Genomic DNA, 21,138 nt, shown 5'->3' with positions numbered 1-21,138 from the left:
CTTAAATGTAATGTAAATGTAAATGTTTTGGCATTGTATGCATGTAAGAAAACTGTGGCAAGACATCAGTAGGTTTATAATTGAACACATTTATGAAGATTTTACACTGTTGTGGAGAGATGTACTGTTTGGATTCTTTACATACAATAGAATTAAGCTGAAACATTTTTATGTAATTAATTTCATTACTATTTCAGCCAAATTTCATATACACAAATGTACATTTACAAATAGAAAACCACATTCGTACCCTACAAAAAGAAATGTAACTGTATTAAATGCTCTACTAACAAAAAAACGGTTAGAATGGTAAGTATATCCCTATATAAGGTCCTTGTGTAAATGTAAAGTGATATTATACCCCCTAGCTCGACTGTCCACTGTTTGTAATATATATATGTATGCTTGTGTTCCCTCATGTGCTTTATGTATTGATTTGTTGTTAATAAAAAAATATAAAAAATAATATATATATATATATATATATTTTTTTTTAAATATATATATCTATAAAAAAAAAGTTGATTTACGAAGACATAACATGAGCAGTTTGACCTACTCCGGGAAGTGACGTTGCAGGCTAGCTCAGTGCTGCCACCTCTCATTGAGTATCTCAAGTCCGACTGGGGTACGGCCATGAGCTATTCAATCATTCGTATAACTTCTTCTATGTGCGATGTTTTAAATATTCGTTTCAAGGACATACATAAGGTGTAATGGAAGCATATATGGGTACCTGGATTGGCTTCGAAATGTGTATTTATTTACACGAAGATTGACCATGAATATTGCTATTTTCCCCTTCACTATAATGGGGTATCCTTTTATTTGCAAACAAAGTCTGCAGTACAGCGGTCAGCCCTTGCATTTGTTCGGTTCAATGACTGGGGTTGTAGTTCTCCCCTGCTGACAGTGGAGACCACTGCCGACTGACTGATCTACAAATCACCTGGCATCATAAATAAATATGATAAACAACTACTCATTATTGTAGATCAGGTGAAGTTACCATTTTACCCACAATGCACCATGGATTTGGTAACTACTGACAACCCTCGGACACTCCATTTGAACTCCTCCTCCACTTTTGCTAGATCGGTAGAACAGTGCAGAAGATAGCCTCCCCCATCTCTCGTGAGGACTAAAAAGGAAACGCTTGCTACGTTGGCTAGTTTATTCCAAACCAAAGCTGTTTTTCTAGCTACAGTGAGCACTGATCTGACAGACAAGCAAGAGACAGCATTTGTTGAGGATTCCATAAACAACTTGAGATATTTACTAGTATATTATCTAATTTATAAGCCACAACGTAATCTACAGTGATGCCATCCGATAGACCATTCAAACAAAGAAGGTCATTCGGTAAGTAACGTCAGCTGTTACTAGTTGCTAACCACAGATCTTTGACTAACCTTAGCTAGCTAAGCATATTATTTCCTGGACAGGCAATATTGTATTATTGAAAACAGCTTAACAGTGTACCCCGAATTCGTCATTATGAATGTAAGTGTAATGGTAGTTACCTAAAGTAAATTAGAATACATTTGTTGACAACACAGCCAACGCCAGAGAGGCCTTAACTTTGATACTGACGTTAGCATGCTTACGCTAGCTAGGCTAGTTGATCAGTTAACGTCAATAATAAAGGCATCCGCATACTTCCCAGCCGAAACAGTATGGTTGAATTCGTAAATGTAGTGTGACGTCTTTGTACTTCGGTGAATGTTTTTTCGGCTGTTCGACCGCACATTTTTTTTAGGAGGCAAGCCATAGTTTAGAGCCGAAGTATTCGCCCCTTCGTCAGTGATTGGTCAACAGTAGGGCATCTAAAATAAAGTATTTGTCATTCAAGGAGAGACAATTCGTTTTCATGCAATTTATTTTAATTGAAAAATTCTGCAAACAAAATTAATGTAACATTGTGCGACTAAGATCTCTTCGGCAAAAACGTCAAAATTAAGGATTTTTTTTTTTCCGTTATCTTCGATTAGTTCAGACTTTTGAAGAAGTGTGAACTGACTTCGGCGTCTAAAAATGGTCAAAAATGGACAAATCAAGGCGGCGTACAATTCAGGGCGTTCCTTTCCCCTTGAGTATCCTGTTGGTTACAGCCCCCTAGCACAGTGGCCTTTGCTCCAGCCTGCCGAATAACTGCTGTTAACAGAACTGCGGAAAAACAATGCCCGACAGGCGGGGGTGAAATACACCGTTTACCATTGTTAGCTAGCTAGCTACCTATCCCACCTGCTGTGTACCGCCAGAGTCCTAGCAGTGTCCTTCGCTCCCGCCTGCCGAACAACTGCCCTCGCCACCATTAACATAACTGTGGGGAAGTAGTGCTCTAGCCAACTACAGTCAAAGACAACTCTGTGCTGCCTTTTATTGCCGCCTCTTCTTCTTCTGTGGGGTTTATCAACGGTTGGCAGCATCCAACGTTCTAATGCTCATCATTGTATCCTGTGTCAAGTTTTGCTGGACTTCGCTAAAGATCCCTACTTCAGAAACTTCCGTTTGAGTTTCCTAGTCCATAGATCCAAGTAAACCGTATTGCTGGAACAAAATACATTTAATCTTGATGTTCTGGAGCTGTTCAGGAATTTAAAAGTGGGGATTTATGATATGTACTGTTATTGTATGCCTGTACTTACTGTGACTGTCACCCTGATATTGGCTACTAGGTAGCTACTTCCCACGCCTTTGCCGGACAGTTGTGCTTGTCAGGCAGGCGCAAAGGCCAATATGTCCCGGTGTTGCTGTTCATGCCCTCCCCATTGAGTAGTATCTTTATGTACATATTCTTTATCCCTTTACACTTGTGTGTGTGTGTATATAAGGTAGTGGTGTTGGAATTGTTAGGTTAGGTTAGATTACTCGTTGGATATTACTGCATTGTCGGAACTAGAAGCACAATCATTTTGCTACACTCGCATTAACATCTGCTAACCATGTGTATGTGACAAATACATTTGATTTTATAGTAGTCTGTATGTAGGCTATGTATAAAGGTGACATCTAGATGGTTATAAATTATTGTGTAGGCTGCTATCTTATTTGAAATAAAATTGTGTGAGAAAAACAATGGCCACGTTAGCTACCGCCAGTGACACGACTGTGATACCCAGTAGAAAGCACTTATCGACTTGTCCAGTCAGACACACACAACTTTCTTGAGTGGCAATACATCTGCTCAATTAGCTGATTGGCTTTCCGTACACCCACTCCTTCCGACTCCCATATTCCATCCCCATATTGGGCTGCAGCTACCCATACTTGAGTTCCACTGCATTTTTTCACTGTTTCCTTCTAATCGGGGACTGATTTAGACCTGGGACACCAGGTGGGTACAATTAATTAGAACAGAACCTCATAGCCTACACCAGGGGTATTCACCCTGAAAGTGGTTACATTTGCCAAGCCCCATCCCTGAGCTTTATTACAGTTGGACTTGAAACACAAACTGGATTGTGCATGGGTGCCATACAAGATTGCATGATATGTATATTTGTGTCAGGCCATTCTAAATTATTACCCTGTGCAGTGGAACACATAATTGATAGAGCAATCACATGTCCTCAATGTCTACACACGCATTTGCACTGCTGATGTAGGCTAATTTGGGTTTGACTACTGCAGGGCTCTACGCTAACTTTTTTCCCAAGGAGTACTTGCGCTCCTAAATGAAAAAAATGTAGTAGCACACAAAGAAATTATTAACAAACAATTTATTCCATACATATTTATACTGCGTGTGTGTGTACTAAGGGACACATCTGTGGAACAGCACATACCACCAAAATCACACATTGATCCATGCCTACTAGACGCAAAGGATATCAGTTGTCCAGCTGCTTTTGTATGTTGGCCGTCTGGTCCACGGCAGGAATGGGATCCAACTCCTCGACAGAAGACCCCTCCAGGCTGATCCTCATCAGGTCTTCGCTGGTGGAGACCCCAAATGGGCAGCACCAACTCCAGTATGTTCTAGGGAAAAGATGATATCTTTCAATTTCATTTAAACTCTTACCATTAACTTAGCAAAATCAACCATAGGATACCATACATAACCACCCAGGATTAGCCTACCTTGTAATCATGCCTGTAGGGATCCTTTGTCAATAGGGTCTCCCACAGGCCACTGTAGGACTTGTCCTTGAAATTGTGGCTGACCAGGATTTTCAGCCCCTGCCACTCATCCTGGATTGCAGCCATGTTGCACCCTGATCTGCAGGATTAAACTGAGCAAGTGAGTTTGCAAATATGCAAACATAACATTGTCTCATATGGCAGTGCAGTGTCAAATAAATTCTTACCTCTCTAGAGGCTCCTTGAAATGCATCATCAGGTATGCCACACCATCATTGCCAAAGGTGAGAAGGCTGGCCTGGTCTTCTGGTCATGTGTCAGGGTTTAGCACTCTGAAAGACTCCACTGGGGTCTGGACACCCTCATCCTTCAGCAAACCACCAAACCTGACTTTGAGATCATTCACGCCGATGTTGATGGCCGCCTCCATGTGTTGCTTTAGCTGGGGATTGGTGAGGTCCGTAAAGCCTTTCAGATTCCCCTTTAGTGTTATTCCATTTGAACAGAAATAACACACACACACCAACACACAATGAAATGTCTGGCCATTTGTCTGTCTCCCATTTTTATTTAAAGAAGAAAGTAAAGACTTCTCTGCATTTCCATCCTTATCCTGAAATGGTTCTATTGGGCAACGAATACATTGAATCTCACATTGAGAATCTGTCTTGATCATTGATTTTAATAATCAATTTCTCTTACATTTTAACAAGCTCTCATCCTAACACACCTAGAATCTCTTCTCATCACCCTGCTGCTGAGCTAGCATGGTCTGGATCTTCTCCAGCATGCCTCCTGCCTTTGCCCTAAGCTGTAGTGCTTCCAGTCTGGTCACTGTCTTCCTCAACTCTGTGGCTTGGGGGAGAATCAGGTCATTCCTTTGCATGGTGAGGCTAAGTGAGGATAGCTCCTCAAACATGTCTGAAAGAAAATGGCAGAATACACAAGTGCATTCCCCATTTCCCACTTTATCTGTTAGGTAGTCAGTAAATAAACTGTCAACTGTCACACTTTGAGGGCTCTGTGGACATGGGGGATCCAGAGAGTCCCCTTGATGCTAAAGAGGAACAACTTACCAATGGCATGAGAGTGCTCAAGGGTCTGTTGTCTGACCAGGAGATTGACTGGCTTCCCATCCTCCAGCAAGCGTACGTAGAAAATATTGCATTTGGTGTTGGATATATCAGTGTCTCCGTCTATTAGAACGACAGGATACTTCGCGGCTTCAGCTTCGCTGACAGGCTCTCTCATTAAGTCAGCAATTTGACCGATCATCTCCGCACGTCTTACATCATTGTCGTATGTGGGATTGATGTCAACTCCATTTTTGTGGTCTAAGCGGCCCAAATTTGACGAAAGGTTCTTCTTTCGCAATGAAGCATGCGATGTTTATCTTTATTTTCAGCTGCATCCTCTTCTCCTCAGACAGCAGCACTTGCCTCCTCAAGGCTGCTGACACCATGCCTGATGGTTTCTCCTGTCTCAACAGGTACAGATCTCTGCACTGGATATGCCGCCGCGAGATGTTATGTTTCGCTACGCTATCACTTTTCAGATGTGGGTTTCCTGACTCGAAGGACAAGTTGCCCGCCTGTTTCTGCCCTCTACAATATTTGCAGAACATGACGTTGTTTTTGATCCTTAGCCATGGGAACATTTTGAGCCAATTCACATTGAATCTATATGTTCTCCCTCCACCGGCTAGTGACCACGGGGGTCCACGGTAGCTTCGCTAACGTTGTTCTCAGCATCCCTAACGTTAGCCGCCATGTCAACGTTAGCCTCAGCATCCCTAACGTTAGCCGCCATGTCAACTTTATCCCCCTCGCCGGATTCCTCTTTCTCCTCGTGTCTTTCGCTTAAAATAAAATTGAATGGGCTTCATTTTTAGCGAGGTCTGCATGGTAACTTATAGCCTATACTGATACTATTTTGGAATGTGGGACTTGTAGTTTTTAAGCAATTAGCAGCGAGGGAAAAATAGATTACGGTAGGTTGTAATTTTTAATTGCACACTGTGTTCGTAAATCATTTTTCCGGTGTTTCTCAAAGAGAAACAACAAATGTATTTTCTGAGCCCATGTCGATGCTGAAATCAGAAGACAGTAAATTATTTAGGTCTGGGGAAAAAACGAATACATTTGGACATTCAAACACCTTTTTATTGCGTATCAAGCAAGGGGGGGGTCTGTGTTGGTCTAGCGATGTTTCTGTTAGGCCTACTGCTGCAGCACGTCATGATATTTAGCCCACTCCATGATGTAGCTAAAGCAAGGGGCTATAGCAGCACACAAGTAGCCTACAAATGCGTGCATTCCCTGAGCTCCTAAATGGAGCGGGCGAGGCAGCCAACCCTCCAGCCTTTGGGAAACGCATTCTATGCTCCAGTCAAATTGGGGATGCTCCGCTCAATGCTCTGATCATGACATAGTTATTTCAGGAAGGCCAACTTTGCAGTTAACATTTTAATTGAGAAGGTTATTGGGGAAAGTATTTGTCTACCCACAAGACGGGTATTATTAGCATTGCTAACTGGCTACTTTTCATTGATTGTCTCTTATCAGTCAACATTTCTTCCTGTCCTAGACTATGGTAACATCATTTAGATGAATACTGCTGCCACTTCTTTGAGGCCGTTAAATGAAATGCAGTTTTCCATAGTGCACTTAGTTTTATCACGGTTGACAGGTTTTAAACTCATTGCTGCTTGCTGTATTGGAAAGTAAGTTGGCCCTCATTTGATGTTGCCTAGGTTAAAACATTGCATTTGATTCATTTATAAAACACTATGGGAAAAACTCACATTACCTGACCTCTTCACTTACCCATAGAAGTTCAAGTTACCATACCCGATCACAGGGATGTTTAACCCTGGAAGTTCCGTCTGTTGCTACAGACCTAGGAAAAACAGCCTTTAGTTGCTATGCACCCCATGGCTCTTGGGTGGTTCAAAATGTTGATCATAGACCACCTTCCTGTGGAATTTGTGTCGGAGTGTCTGTAATTTTGTATTTTATATTAATGTATTGTAAAATTGCAAAATACTGTGCTCCCTTGAGAAAGAGACCTTGACCTCCGTGTGTAAATACATACAAATTCTTATCTGCAGCTGATCGTTGCAAAGAAGTGCATCAAATCCGTGACCAGCACCCCAACAAAATCCCAGTAAGTTACGCTGACACTGCCCTCTATAGAACAGAATACACAGTCGCATCCAAAATTATTGGCACCCTTGATGAGCAAAAAATACTAAAATAAATACTGAGGTATATTGTATGAGCAGTCATCTTTTATCAAGGGTGCCAATAATTGTGGCTCTGATTACATTTATTTTCCCTGCTCACCACACAAAATGAGGAGCTACATTACACTTGTCTGCGTAGAATTCGGTTGTCTGGCTATTGTTCCTGAAAGCTCTCTTTATATATCAGTAAATTGATTACAGTAAGAGCCTTTCTTGATGTAATATAATAATAATAATAATAATATATGCCATTTAGCAGACGCTTTTATCCAAAGCGACTTAGTCATGTGTGCATACATTCTACGTATGGGTGGTCCCGGGGATCGAACGCACTACCCTGGCGTTACAAGCGCCATGCTCTACCAACTGAGCTACAGAAGGATGTAGTTCACATGATACTCAGACATGCCAACTGCAGTTGTCTGAGTTGAGAATTGTGAAGAAGTGGAAGGCTATAGCATTCAGTGTGCTTCCTGGCTATCTTTTTCGATTAGTATATGAAATATTCATCCAACATATCTTATTTAGGGCCTTAATATATTTGATGTAATATATTCAGTATTAATTGGTGTTATGGTGGTGGAATTACATCTTATAACTGTTTATCATTGCATGGTGCTCCCCTACAGGTAATCATTGAGCGTTATAAGGGAGAGAAGCAGCTGCCTGTGTTGGACAAGACAAAGTTTCTTGTTCCTGACCATGTCAACATGAGCGAGTTAGTGAAGATAATCAGGTAAGACCATTGAGTCATGACTTAATAAGGTTTGGATTTGATAACATGGTGGTAGTCCATGGGTAACAGAGTCATGGACACTATACCCCACACTTTGAACCTGAATGTCCATTTATGGTGAGATCATTTCAACACCTTACACACTGTGCCTTTCTCTCCCTTCAGTCAACACATTCTCTCAAAGTCTGAAAATGAACTGTGTACGTGCCTGTATCCCCAGATCATGTTGACCAGATTGTTTACTTGTCTGGAGTGTGTCACCCAGAGAGAGGGCCGAGCCACAGTGTGCCAATAATTGGTGCACACACTGACCCCAACTTCCTCGGGGGACTTCTGCTGGAAACACTTAAACACTCTAGCACCAAAATACACCCTGTTATCATTGGGAGAGACTCTCTTCCTGTTTTGTGTGCTTGTCTCTTCATATTACAGCCATGTCAATGACTTGTGGGGGAGGGGAGTAAGACCTTAACTGTTTCACCACTGGTCTGTGTGTCAGACTATTGCAGGAAACTACTTAACTAAACCTATGCCATGTTGTGTAGTGTCAATAGTAACAAATTAGTTATGTTATAGTTTCCATGTTGAGTTGTTTAGTAGTTTATCTAGACAGACTGGTTGCCTCCCATAATGTACCATTGAGCACGGTTATCTGCGCACAGTACAATTTTTTTTCTTTTTTTTCTCAGAATTGTTTTTCAATTTCCTCACATCTACACTGTTTCTTTACAGTGAGTGTGCATCTTTATGAACAGAACATATATATTTTTCTTAGGTTCTGACAAATTATATTGAACTGGAGTACTTGAATGGAAAAATATATATACACTACCGTTCAAAAGTTTGGGGTCACTTAAAAATGTCCTTGGTTTTGAAAGAAAGCACTTTTTTGTCAATTTAAAATATCAAATTGATCAGAAATAGTGTAGACATTGTTAACCTCTATAGGGTACGTGGGACGCTAGCATCCAACCACAGTGTCCGATTTCAAAAACGCTTTTCGGCGAAAGCAGAACATATTATGTTAGGTCAGCAACTAGTCACAGAAAGCATTCAGCCAAAAAGCAGAAATATAGATAAAATGAATCACGAACCTTTGATCAGATGACACTCATAGGACTTGATGTTACACAATACATGTATGTTTTGTTCGGTAAAGTTCATATATCCAAAAATCTGAGTTTAATTGGTGCGTTACGTTCAGTAGTTCCAAAACATCCAGTGATTTTTGCAGAGACCCACATCAATTTACAGAAATGCTCATAAAATGTTGATGAAAATACAAGTATTATGTACGGAATTATAGATAACACTTCTCCTTAATGCAACCGCTGTGTCAGATTTTTTTTTTCAACTTGACAGAAAAAGCAATAATCTGAGTACGGCGCTCAGAGCCCAAATCAAGCCAAACAGATATCCACCACGATGGAGTCAGATGTCAGAATAGCGTTATAAATATTCACTTACCTTTTGATGATCTTCATCAGAATGAACTCCCAGGAGTCCCAGTTCCACAAATGTTTTTTTTTGTTCGATAACGTCCACAATTCATGTCAATAACTCCTTTTGTTTGCGTGTTCAGTCCAGTTATCCACATTCATGACGGGCTTTCACTAGGAGCAGACAAAGTAAAAAGAAGTTCCGTTACAGTTCGTAGCAACATGTCAAACGATGTTTAGAATCAATCTTTATGATGTTTAACAAATCTTCAATAATATTCCAACCGGACAATTCCTTTGTCTTCAGAAATGAAGTGGAACGTAGCTACCGCTCACACGAGCGAGGCTCTGGCACTCTGCCAGACCACTCACTCAAAGAGCTCTTTTGAGCCCCTCCTTAGTAGAACCCTCAAACCAGTTTCTAAATACTGTTGACATCTAGTAGAAGCTGTAGGAAATACAACATTACCAATATCCCACTGTTTATTCGATAGGGGCTGAGTTGAAAAACTACAAAACTCAGATTTCCCACTTCTTGGTTGGATTTTTTTCTCAGGTGTTTGCCTGCCATATGAGTTCTATTATACTCATCATTCAAACAGTTGTAGAAACTGTTTTCTATCCAAATCTACTAATAATAATAATAATAATAATAATAATAATAATAATAATAATAATATATGCCATTTAGCAGACGCTTTTATCCAAAGCGACTTACAGTCATGTGTGCATACTAATTATATGCATATTCTAGCTTTTATGGCTGAGTAACAGGCAGCTTAATTTGGGCACGCTTTTCATCCAAAATTCACAATACTGCCCCCTACCCCAAAGAAGTTAATGTTGTAAATTACTATTGTAACTGGAAACGGCTGATAAAAATAAAATAAAAATTAGAATATCTACATAGGTGTACAGAGGCCTATTATCAGCATCCATCACTCCTGTGTTCCAATGGCACGTTGTGTTAGGCTACTTGATCATTAGAAAACCCTTTTGCAATTATGTTGGCACAGCTGAAAACTATTGTGCTGCTTTTAAAGAAGCAAAAAAACTGGCCTTTAGACTTGAGTATCTGGAGCGTCAGCATTTGTGGGTTCGATTACAGGCTCAAAATGGCTAGAAAGAACTTTCTTCTGAAACTCGTCAGTCTATTCTTGTTCTGAGAAATGAAGGCTATTCCATGTGAGAGATGGCCAAGAAACTGAAGATCTCGTACAACGCTGTGTACTAGTCCCTTCACTGAACAGTGCAAACTGGTTCTAACCATAATAGAATGGAGTGGGAGGCCCTGGTGCACAACTGAGCAAGAGGACAAGCACATTAGTGTGTCTAGTTTGAGAAACAGTCTTCAACTGGCAGCTTCATTAAGTGGTATCCACAAAACACCAGTCTCAATGTCAACATTGAAGAGGCAACTCCGGGATGCTGGCCTTCTGGTGTTTTGCGGGTACTATTTGTGTGTAGATCTGGGGCTCCCGAGTGGCCTAAGGCACTGCATCTCAGTGCTAGACATCACTACAGACCCTGATTTGATTCCAGGCTGTATCACAACCGGCTATAATTGGGAGTCCCATAGGGCAGCGCACAATAGGTCCACCGTTGTTAGGGTTTGGCCAGGGTAGGCAGTCATTGTAAATTTGACTTGCCTAGTTAAATAAAGGTAAAATAAAGAGGTAAAACTTAGCAATTTCAGAATAAGGCTGTAACATAACTAAATGTGGAAAAAGTTGAGGCGTCTTTATAACTTTCCGAATGCATTGTACACTCACTGAACAATTTATTAGGTACACCTATCTAGTACCGGATCAGACCCCCCTTTGCACCCAGAACAGCCTGAATTCTTCAGAGCATGGATTCTACAAGGTGTTGGAAACGTTCCACAGCGATATTGGTCCGTGCTGACACTGTCATCACTGCAGATTGGATGGCGGTACATTCATGCTGCGAATAGCACATTCCATCTCATCCCAAAGATGCTCTATTGGATTTGGTTAGCAACAATGTTCAGATATGCTGTGGTGTTCCAATTGATATCAAGAGACCTAACGTGTGCCAGGAAAACATTCACATTTTTAGCTGATAGGACGTGAACCCGGTGTGGTCGTCTGTTGCAATAGCCCATCCGTGACAAGGATTGACGAGTTGTGCGTTCCGAGATGCCGTTCGAGGAAACCACTTGTACTGACTTAGACAACTTTTTGCTGTCTGTTTGTGGCCCGCTTGCACGATTCTTGCCATTCTTCTTCAACCTTTCATCAATGAGCTGCCCACAGCCCTACTGCTGACAATGTTGTTTTTTGTCGCACCAAGGTGAACCTTAGACTATGGTTGTGCGTGAAAAGCCCAGGATTGGGACCAGTTTCTGAGATCCTGGAACCGGCATGCCTGGCACCGACGATCATAACAAGCTCAATGTCACTCATTTTGCCCATTTCAAATGTTCAATAGAACAGTAACTGGATGCCTGTCTGCCTGCTTTATATAGCAAGCCACATAACGCACTGTCTGTAAGAACTCCATTTTCATGAAAGGGATTTCAGTCAATAAAAAAACAAGTGCCATTTTAAGATTGATTTATTGAAACCGTAATATTATATTGTGGCACACAATCTTCAAGTAACCTCAGCAGTGGAGCTTGCTTGTCGAAGCCTATGGCTGTGCAATGGCATGGCCTTTTGTTAATTTAGCAAACAAGATATTCTCATTTCCAGAGCCCTTATTTTATTTTTTTATTTAACCAGGCAAGTCAGTTAATAACATTCTTATTTACAATGACGGCCTACCAAAAGGCCTCCTGTGTTGACGGGGGCTGAAATGAATGAATAAATAAATATTGGACAAAACACACATTACGACAGGAGAGACAACACTACATAAAGAGAGAACTAAAGACAACAACGTAGCAAGGCAGCAACATAACAACATGGTAGCAGCACAAAACATGGCGCAAACATTATTGGGCACAGCCAACAGCACAAAGGACAAGAAGGTATAGACGGAAATATATCACACGAAGCAGCCACAACTGTCAGTAAGTGAATAAAGAGATTGAGAACTGCCCAGTTTGAGTGTTTGTTGCAGCTCGTTCCAGTCGCTAGCTGCAGCAAACTAAAAAGACGAGCGACCCAGGGATGTGTGTGCTTTAGGGACCTTTAACAGAATGTGACTGGCAGAACGGGTATTGTATGTGGAGGATGACGGCTGCAGTAGATATCTCGGGGGGAGTGAGGCCTAAGGATTTTATAAATAAGCATCAACTAGTGGGTCTTGCGAAGGCTATACAGAGATGACCAGTTTAAAGGAGTATAGTATCCTGATCTGTCCTATAAGGAGCATTGGTGGCAAACCTGATGGCTGAATGTTAAGGAACATCTAGCCACTCGAGAGCACCCTTACCTGTCGATCTATAAATTATGCCTCCGTAATCTAGCAAGGGTAGGATGGTCATCTGAATCGGGGTTAATTTGACAGCTGGGGTGAAAGAGGAGCATTACGATAGAGGAAACCAAGTCTAGATTTAACTTTAGCCTGCGGCTTTGATATGTGCTGAGAGAAGTACAGTGTACCATCTATCCATACTCCCAAGTACTTGTATGAGTTGATTACCTCAAGCTCTAAACCCTCAGTGGTAGTAAATCACACCTGTGGGGAGAGGGGCATTCTTCTTACCAAACTACATAACCTTGTTCTGAACACCTGCAAAACAAAGGTAAAGGGTAGAGAAAGCTTGTTGGACACTAAGAAAGCTTTGTTGTAGAGTGTTTAACACAAAATCTGGGGAGTGGCCAGCTGAGTAGAAGGCTATCATCTGCATATAAATGGATGAGAGCGAGCTTCCTACTGCCTGAGCTATGTTATCGAGAAGAACGTGGGGCCTAGGATAGAGCCTTTGGTGACAGGCAGTGGCTGAGACGGCAGATGTTCTGACTTTATACACTGCACTCTTTGAGAGAGGTAGTTAGCAAACCAGGCCAATGACCTCTGACACCAATACTACTTAGCCAGCCCACAAGAATGGAATGGTCTACCATATCAAAAGCTTTGGTCAAGTTAATGTAAATGTAAAAATGTAAATGTAATAAAAATAGCAGCACAACCTCTACACATGTGTAGAGGTCAGATTGCAGTTGAGTGAGAGAGAAAGGGAATTTGGGGAGAGAATTGCAGGATGTGTGGCTTAGTTTCTCTTGTTGAGCCCCGCAAATGCACATGTAGGTCTATGGAACACTGGAGTCAGAGAATTTAAGGAAAAGTATCCTTTTTTTACAACTAAATCTTTGTTTTTGACGTAAATGGCATGTTCTAGAAGTAACCAGACACCTTGAATGGTGGAAAAATGATTGAAACCAGTTCCTTGTTTGACCGCTAACTTTTATTGGTAATATGACTTATACTGTGGTACTCTATTCGCCATTTGGTTTTCAACCTCACATGGAGTGGTTTTCCTGACCTGCATGGCTCATTTCTTTCTTTAGAAGTTGAAACTTGTCATTTGATATTTCTATAGGCTATTGGTATTGTTTGTTCTTTCATTATTAGTCCTCATTTATTACATTTTTAGGCTATTCAAATTAGAGGTCGACCGATTTTAATTAGGGGCAATTTCACGTTTTCATAACAATCAGTGATTGGCATTTTTGGAACCCGATTACATTTTTATTTTATTTTTTCTCCCCGATTTCGTGTTATCCAATTGTTAGTAGCTACTATCTTGTCTCATTGCTACAACTCCCGTACTAAGGTCGAAAGTCATGCGTCCTCCGATACCCAACCAAGCCGCACTGCTTCTTAACACAGCGGGCATCCAACCCGGAAGACGGCCGCACCAATGTGTTGGAGGAAGCACCGTGCACCTGGCGACCTTGGTTATTGTGCACTGCGCCCGGCCCGCCACAGGAGTCGTTGGTGCGCGATGAGACAAGGATATCCCTACCGGCCTAACCCGGACGACGCTAGGCCAATTATGCGTCGCCCCACGGACCTCCCGGTTGCGACAAAGCCTGGGCGCAAACCCAGAGTCTCTGGCCCTTAACCACTACGCCACCCGGGAGGCTCCATGGCCGATTACATTGCACTCCACGAGAAGACTGCATGGCAGGCTGACCACCTTATCTTATAAAGAAACATCTTAACATAATCACTAGTTAACTACACACGGTTGATGATATTACTAGCTTGTCCTGCGTTGCAAATAATCAATGTGGTGACTGTTAATTTATCATCGAATCACATCCGACTTCGCCAAACACGTGATGATTTAACAAGCGCATTGGCGAAAAAAACAGTCGTTGCACCAATATACCTAACCATAAACATCAATGCCTTTCTTAAAATCAACACAAGTGTATTTAAAAAAAGAAAAACCTGCATATTTAGTTAAAATAAATTAATGTTAGTAGGCAATATTAACTAGGGAAATTGTCACTTCTCTTTCGTTCTGTGCAAGCAGAGTCGGGGTATATGCAGCAGTTTGGGCCACCTGGCTCGTTGCGAACTGTGTGAACCATTTTTTTCCTAAGAAAGACCGTAATTAATTTGCCAGAATTATGACATAACATTGAAGGTTGTGCAATGCAACAGCAATATTTAGACTTATGGATGCTACCCGTTCGATAAAATACAGAATGGTTCCATATTTCACTGAAAGAATAAACTTTTATTTATTTATATGATAGTTTCCGGATTTGACCATATTAATGACCAAAGACTCGTGTTTATTGTAATTGTCTATGATTTGATAGAGCAGTCTGAGCGGTGGTAGGCAACAGCAGGCTCGTATTCATTCAAACAGCACTTTCCTGCTCTTGCCAGCAGCTCTTCGCAATGCTTGAAGCACAGCAATTTTGTCTTCAAGCCTATTAACTCCCAAGATTAGGCTGGCAATACTATAGTGCCTATAAGAACATCCACTAGTCAAATGTATATGAAATACAAATGGTATAGAGAGAAATAGTCCTATAATAACTACAACCTAAAACTTCTTAACTGTGAATATTGAAGATTCATGTTAAAAAAGGAACCACCAGTTTTCATATGTTCTAAGTAAGGAACTTAAACATTAGCTTTTTTACATGGCACATAATTGCACTTTTACTTCTCCAACACAGTTTTTGCATTATTTAAATCAAATTGAACATGTTTCATTCTGAGACTAAATGGATTTGTATTTATTTGTATTACATTAAGTTAAAATAAGTGTTAATTCAGTATTGTTGTAATTGTCATATTTGCAAATATATATCTATCTCTCGGGCCGATTTAATCACTATCGGCTTTTTTTTAGTCCTCCAATAATCGTTATTTGCGTTGATAAATCATAAATCGGTCGACCTAATCAAATAACATTTTGAGATTGAACTCTGTCACATTCGTTATTTGATCAGGAGAAAGCCATGCATAAAACAATATTCATATCCTATCGAATGCAGAGGGAAGGGAATATTGGCTATATATATATATATTAATAACTAGACAAGTGTTTCCTCGTTTTAGGATGGTGCTCTGTTCCAGTGACCTTTTTTTAAAATGACATTCTACTCCAAAATATACATTTCAAATAAAATTATGCTGAAACCATTCAAAATATAATTTCCACTAACATATTTGCCACTAACATAATTGCAAAATTATTTGTTTAAATTATTTTAATGTATTGGGCCATGCATATATCCTATGCATGGTCTGCACTGAGTGCTCTTTCCTTGACAGACTGACCAGGTGAATCCAGGTGAAAACTATGATCCCTTACGGATGTCAATTGTTAAATCCACTTCAATCAGTGTAGATGAAGAGGAGGAGACGGGTTAAAGAAGGATTTAAGCCTTCAGACAATCGAGACATGGATTGTGTATGTGTGCCATTCAGAGGGTGAATGGCCAAGACAAAACATTAATGGTGAAACCATGCCACCTTGTGGCACACCAGAGGTGACCTCTGACCAAGGGCTAAATGTGCCACTTGCCATCACCCGCTGCAGCCTTCTGGTGGTGTAGCTATGGGACCCGGCTAGTAACCTTTGACACAGTTCAATGTCAGACCGATGTTGCAGGAGCTTTACGTGATCTACTCGATCAAAGGCTTTGGACATATCAGCAAGTAACACCCTCACCAATGTTTGTTTTTTGGAGTCTAGCTGTCAGCCAGGAGTGTGGCGGTAGTAGTGCTGGACGTTGGGAGGCAGGCATACTAATTCGTACACTCAGGTAAAACTTGGCATTCATTTTTTTATAATGAAGCTCTACTAGATTTTTCCAAGGCATGAAGAGAGATGGGCCTCCAGTCAGTTGTAGTACATAGGTTTGACACTTCCGGTATGGGACACATGTTGGAAATCTTCCTGGCAGCAGGATAGGACAGGTTACAGGGATAGTTCACCCAGATTAAAAAGGACACATTGGTTTCCAGTCTATGGACAATGTATGACAGCAATTCATGCTTTGGTTTAATTTCCATGTCATTGTTTCTGCATGCTAATGTTTTAGCATTTGTGGCACAAATCCCATTCAAGTAATGGGACCGATATTTGCATTTTTTGCTCATCATGTACAAATCATTAAAGGATCTCAAATTGATTGGGAATCTGTCACTTATAGATGATTTGAACATGATGTGTGAAAAATATCAGTCCCATGACTTGAATGGGATCTGTGCCACAAATGCTAAAACATTAGCATGTGTAAACAGTCCCAGGGAAGCTAAACCAAAGCATAGATTGCTGTCATACCTTGTCCATAGTTTCCTTACACTGTAAGGAATTATTTTGTAATTTGGTTGAACTATCACTTTTAAGCCTGATAGTCTATTTATTTTTAGGTGATTGCCTGTGTATAGTCGTGGCCAAAAGTTTTGAGAATGACACAAATATTAATTTTCAAAGTCTGCTGCCTCAGTTTGTATGATGGCAATTTGTATATACTCCAGAATGTTATGGAGTGCCCAGATGTATTGGAATTAATTGCAAAGTCCCTCTTTGCCATGCAAATGAACTGAATCCACAAAAGACATTTCCACTGCATTTCAGCCCTGCCACAAAAGGACCGGCTGACATGTCAGTGATTCTCTCGTTAACACAGGTGTGAGTATTGACGAGGACAAGGCTGGAGATTACTCTGTCATGCTGATTGAGTTCAAATAACAGACTGAAAGCTTCAAAGGGAGGGTGGTGCTTGGAATCAATGTTTTTCCTCTGTCAACCATGGTTACCTAGAAGGAACGGCGTGCCGGATCAACAACTTCAAGGAGAGCAGTTCAATTGTTGTGAAGAAGGCTTCATGGCGCTCAAGAAAGTCCAGCAAGTGCCAGGACCGTCTCCTAAAGTTGATTCCGCTGCAGGATCGGGGCACCACCAGTACAGATCTTACTCAGGAATGGCAGCAGGCAGGTGTGAGTGCATCTGCATGCACAGTGAGGCGAAGAGTTTGAGGATGGCTTGGTGTCAAGAAGGGAAGGAAAAACATCAGGGACAGACTGATATTCTGCAAAAGGTACAGGGATTGGACTGCTGAGGACGTTGGTAAAGTCATTTTCTCTGATGAATCCCCTTTCCAATTGTTTGGGGTGGTCCGGGAAAAAGCTTGTCCGGAGAAGACAAGGTGAGGGCTACCGTCAGTCCTGTGTCATGCCAACAGTAAAGCATCGTGAGACCATTCATGTGTGGGGTTGCTTCTCAGCCAAGGGAGTCGGCTCACTCAGTTTTGCCTAAGAACACAGCCATGAATAAAGAATAGTACCAACACATCCTCTGAGAGCAACTTCTCCCAACCATCCAGGAACAGTTTGGTGACGAACAATGCCTTTTCCAGCATGATGGAGCACCTTGCCATAAGGCAAAAGTGATAACGAAGTGGCTCGGGGAACAAAACATCAATATTTTGGGTCCATGGCCAGGAAACTCCCCAGACTTTAATCCCATTGAGAACTTGTGGTCAATCCTCAAGAGGCGGGTGGACAAACAAACAACTCACAAATTCTGACACACTCCAAGCATTGATTATGCAAGAATGGGCTTCCGTCAGTCAGGATGTGGCCCAGAAGTTAATTGACAGCATGCCAGGGCAGATTGCAGAGGTCTTGAAAAAGAATGGTCAACACTGCAAATATTGACTCTTTGCATCAACTTCATGTAATTTTCAATAAAAGCCTTTGGAATACTGAAGTAGAATTACAAACATTTCATAAGTGTCATAGTAATTTATGACATATCTAAAGACACTGAAGCAGCAAACTTTGTGGAAATTAATATTTGTCATTCTCAACTTTTGACCATGATTGTATATTTTGTATGTGGCACTTTCACCATTGGGTCACCAAGACCTGTAAATAAATCTACACTCTGAGCACATCAACTTGCCTTGCTTTGTGCTGATTTCATGCCTGTTACAATTGCTACAAGGTCCTTATTTTACAATTTACATAATCAAAATGTGTTGTAGACAAAATAATGAAAAGGTCTGTCTGGGAGCCTCAATAGAAAGATTTGTAGTTGAACAAGTCATTGTATGTATAGATTCTTTTTTTCACGACTTGGACTTGACTCAAGACTCAACCTGTTCTACTTGAGACTCGAACCTTGTGACTTGACTTTCTTGTGTCTCGGATAATAGTGACTTGGTCCCACCTCCTTTGTTCAGTCTTACACAAACTAACAATCACGGCTAACAGTGTCACCAAGCAAGTACCATTATTTAATTCTGTGCACCCATTGCTAATTGTTGAATCCTCAAAGTGATGCCCGTTCTATGACCTGCCCCTTGAAGGTAGACATTCAATCTGATGCCAATTATAGTAATGCTGTGTGTGGATTTTAAACTTGCTTGCATGAAATGCTTGCCCGTACTCTGAATACACAAACCATGCAACACCTCTAGGTGGTTCAAGCTAAAAAAGATGGGTCATATTCTTAGGCACCAAATGGACTGAAGCAGGGAAGGACTACCTGGACTCGCCAAATAACTGCTTGTTTTCATTTTACCACAGTGTGCCCTAATGATTGTAGTGACCAGCCCTGACCCCCCTGTATACCCATTCCCTTCCAGGCGCCGGCTGCAGCTCAACCCCACGCAGGCCTTCTTCCTCCTGGTCAACCAGCACAGCATGGTGAGCGTCTCCACGCCCATCTCCGAGATCTACGAGCAGGAGCACGACGAGGACGGGTTTCTCTACATGGTTTACGCCTCTCAGGAGACTTTTGGATACTAGGAGTGAGGGAAGTCTGGTCAAAGATATCGGTGAGATAGGAGGCACAGGGGTACAGAGAGAGGCGAGGTAGCGTTAGGTCAAACCCAGCTATGTGTTTCTATTTTGCCCCCCCCCCCCCCGGATGATTGAGTTCCCTTAAGGAGAATTAAACAGACACCACCATGTCTTTCTTTTCATGACACTAGTAGGTAAACAGGAACGCTATGTGCAACATCCCCCTCCCTCTTTTGCCCCCCGTTATTCGTTGGAAGTACATTTCTATTAGTCTTTTTTCCCTTTAGTCATAGGCTAGTGTTTTTGGCCCATTGGTTTTGATTTTATAGTTCATTATTTTATCTCCAACTGGGACCTGGTTTTTCAGATAGAGTAGAACACTTAGTGTTTTTTTTTAGGTGTTGTAACACCTTTTTACTTACGTGGTCATAGGTGCTATTGCCTAAACCAATGGTTATTAATATTGTCTTGAGTTTCCCCAATATTGACACAGCTTACCTTTCTGGCACAAGTCTGCCAAAAGTACAAGTGAATTAACTACACAACAAGACATGCAAGTGCTCTACCATAGGCTAGGCCATCAATATCCCTGTACCTAAATCTGCTAGCGCATTGGGTATTTTAGGTTGTTCTCCCCTCTCCCTCCATTTAAGTACTGTTTAATAATCAATCAGATTAATCAAATTTGTTTGTCTGTCACCTTTTAGCAGTTGACTGGTTTCATGAGCAAGATGACCAGCCGTACAGTCATAACAGGTAGTGGTGGGTATGTGTGTTGTGATATAAGCTAGTACTTAGAATTGAGTAGTGGAAACAGATGTATAATGTAGAAATAAATACGCTTCTTTGCACATATACATTTATACTATTATAATAAGACTCAGTATTGAAAAGAAATAAATGACTAACACATTTGATTCTTTTGTATCTGATATTCTCTCCTTTACAACACTGTTCTGTACGTATGCCTTTGGTAAAATGACTTTTGAAACTATGGGTTTGTGATGCACTACTACATACCTTGCATGTTTTTTATAGTTTTTGTGTATTGATTTTGGCAATAGATACAATAATTGTAAGTGTATTAAAACATTTATTTTTTAGAACTGTTTCCAAACCAAAAACTGAAAATGTATGTTAACAATTGTGTGTGTGTGTATAAACCATAAAATACTGATGTTGTGTTTATTTAAATTCCTCAATTGTAACTAATTCAAGGAGTATAGCATTGCTTCAAATTCATTTTAAGCATTCGCTAATAAAGCAATTTGAAATTTAAATTCATTGTTCTAGTAGTGGTTAACCAGTGTCAATGTTGAGTACAAATTAGGGGCAAGCAATAACAGCCTTCATATTACTGATAATCTGGGCAGATATATACATTTGCATAAAAGCAGCACCATCACCACGGGTGTATTGTATGGTGTGAGCAGTCAGTCAAA

The 21,138-nt window shown here is 40.9% G+C and overlaps 1 protein-coding gene across 1 annotated transcript; it reads left to right on the top strand.

Moving 5' to 3' along the window:
- Nucleotides 1-1,079: 1,079 nt before the first annotated feature.
- map1lc3a (microtubule-associated protein 1 light chain 3 alpha) lies at nt 1,080-20,873 on the top strand. The gene is made up of 4 exons (XM_046319002.1): nt 1,080-1,362; nt 7,193-7,248; nt 7,957-8,063; nt 19,540-20,873. Exons 1-4 carry the CDS (start codon nt 1,323-1,325, stop codon nt 19,700-19,702), a joined length of 366 nt encoding a protein of 121 aa, XP_046174958.1. The 5' UTR covers nt 1,080-1,322; the 3' UTR covers nt 19,703-20,873.
- Nucleotides 20,874-21,138: the final 265 nt, after the last annotated feature.

Source organism: Oncorhynchus gorbuscha, linkage group LG21 (assembly GCF_021184085.1).
Source record: "Oncorhynchus gorbuscha isolate QuinsamMale2020 ecotype Even-year linkage group LG21, OgorEven_v1.0, whole genome shotgun sequence".
NCBI lineage: Eukaryota > Metazoa > Chordata > Actinopteri > Salmoniformes > Salmonidae > Oncorhynchus > Oncorhynchus gorbuscha.
Note: the sequence above shows the minus strand (reverse complement) of the source record. Positions and strands in the feature narration are given on the sequence as shown.

Coding starts and splice junctions, on each gene's coding strand:
- map1lc3a (XM_046319002.1), top strand. CDS start 1,323: ATGCCATCCGATAGACCATTCAAACAAAGAAGGTCATTCG. Junction 1,363..7,192: donor CAAACAAAGAAGGTCATTCG/GTAAGTAACGTC, acceptor TCTTATCTGCAG/CTGATCGTTGCAAAGAAGTG. Junction 8,064..19,539: donor GAGTTAGTGAAGATAATCAG/GTAAGACCATTG, acceptor ATTCCCTTCCAG/GCGCCGGCTGCAGCTCAACC.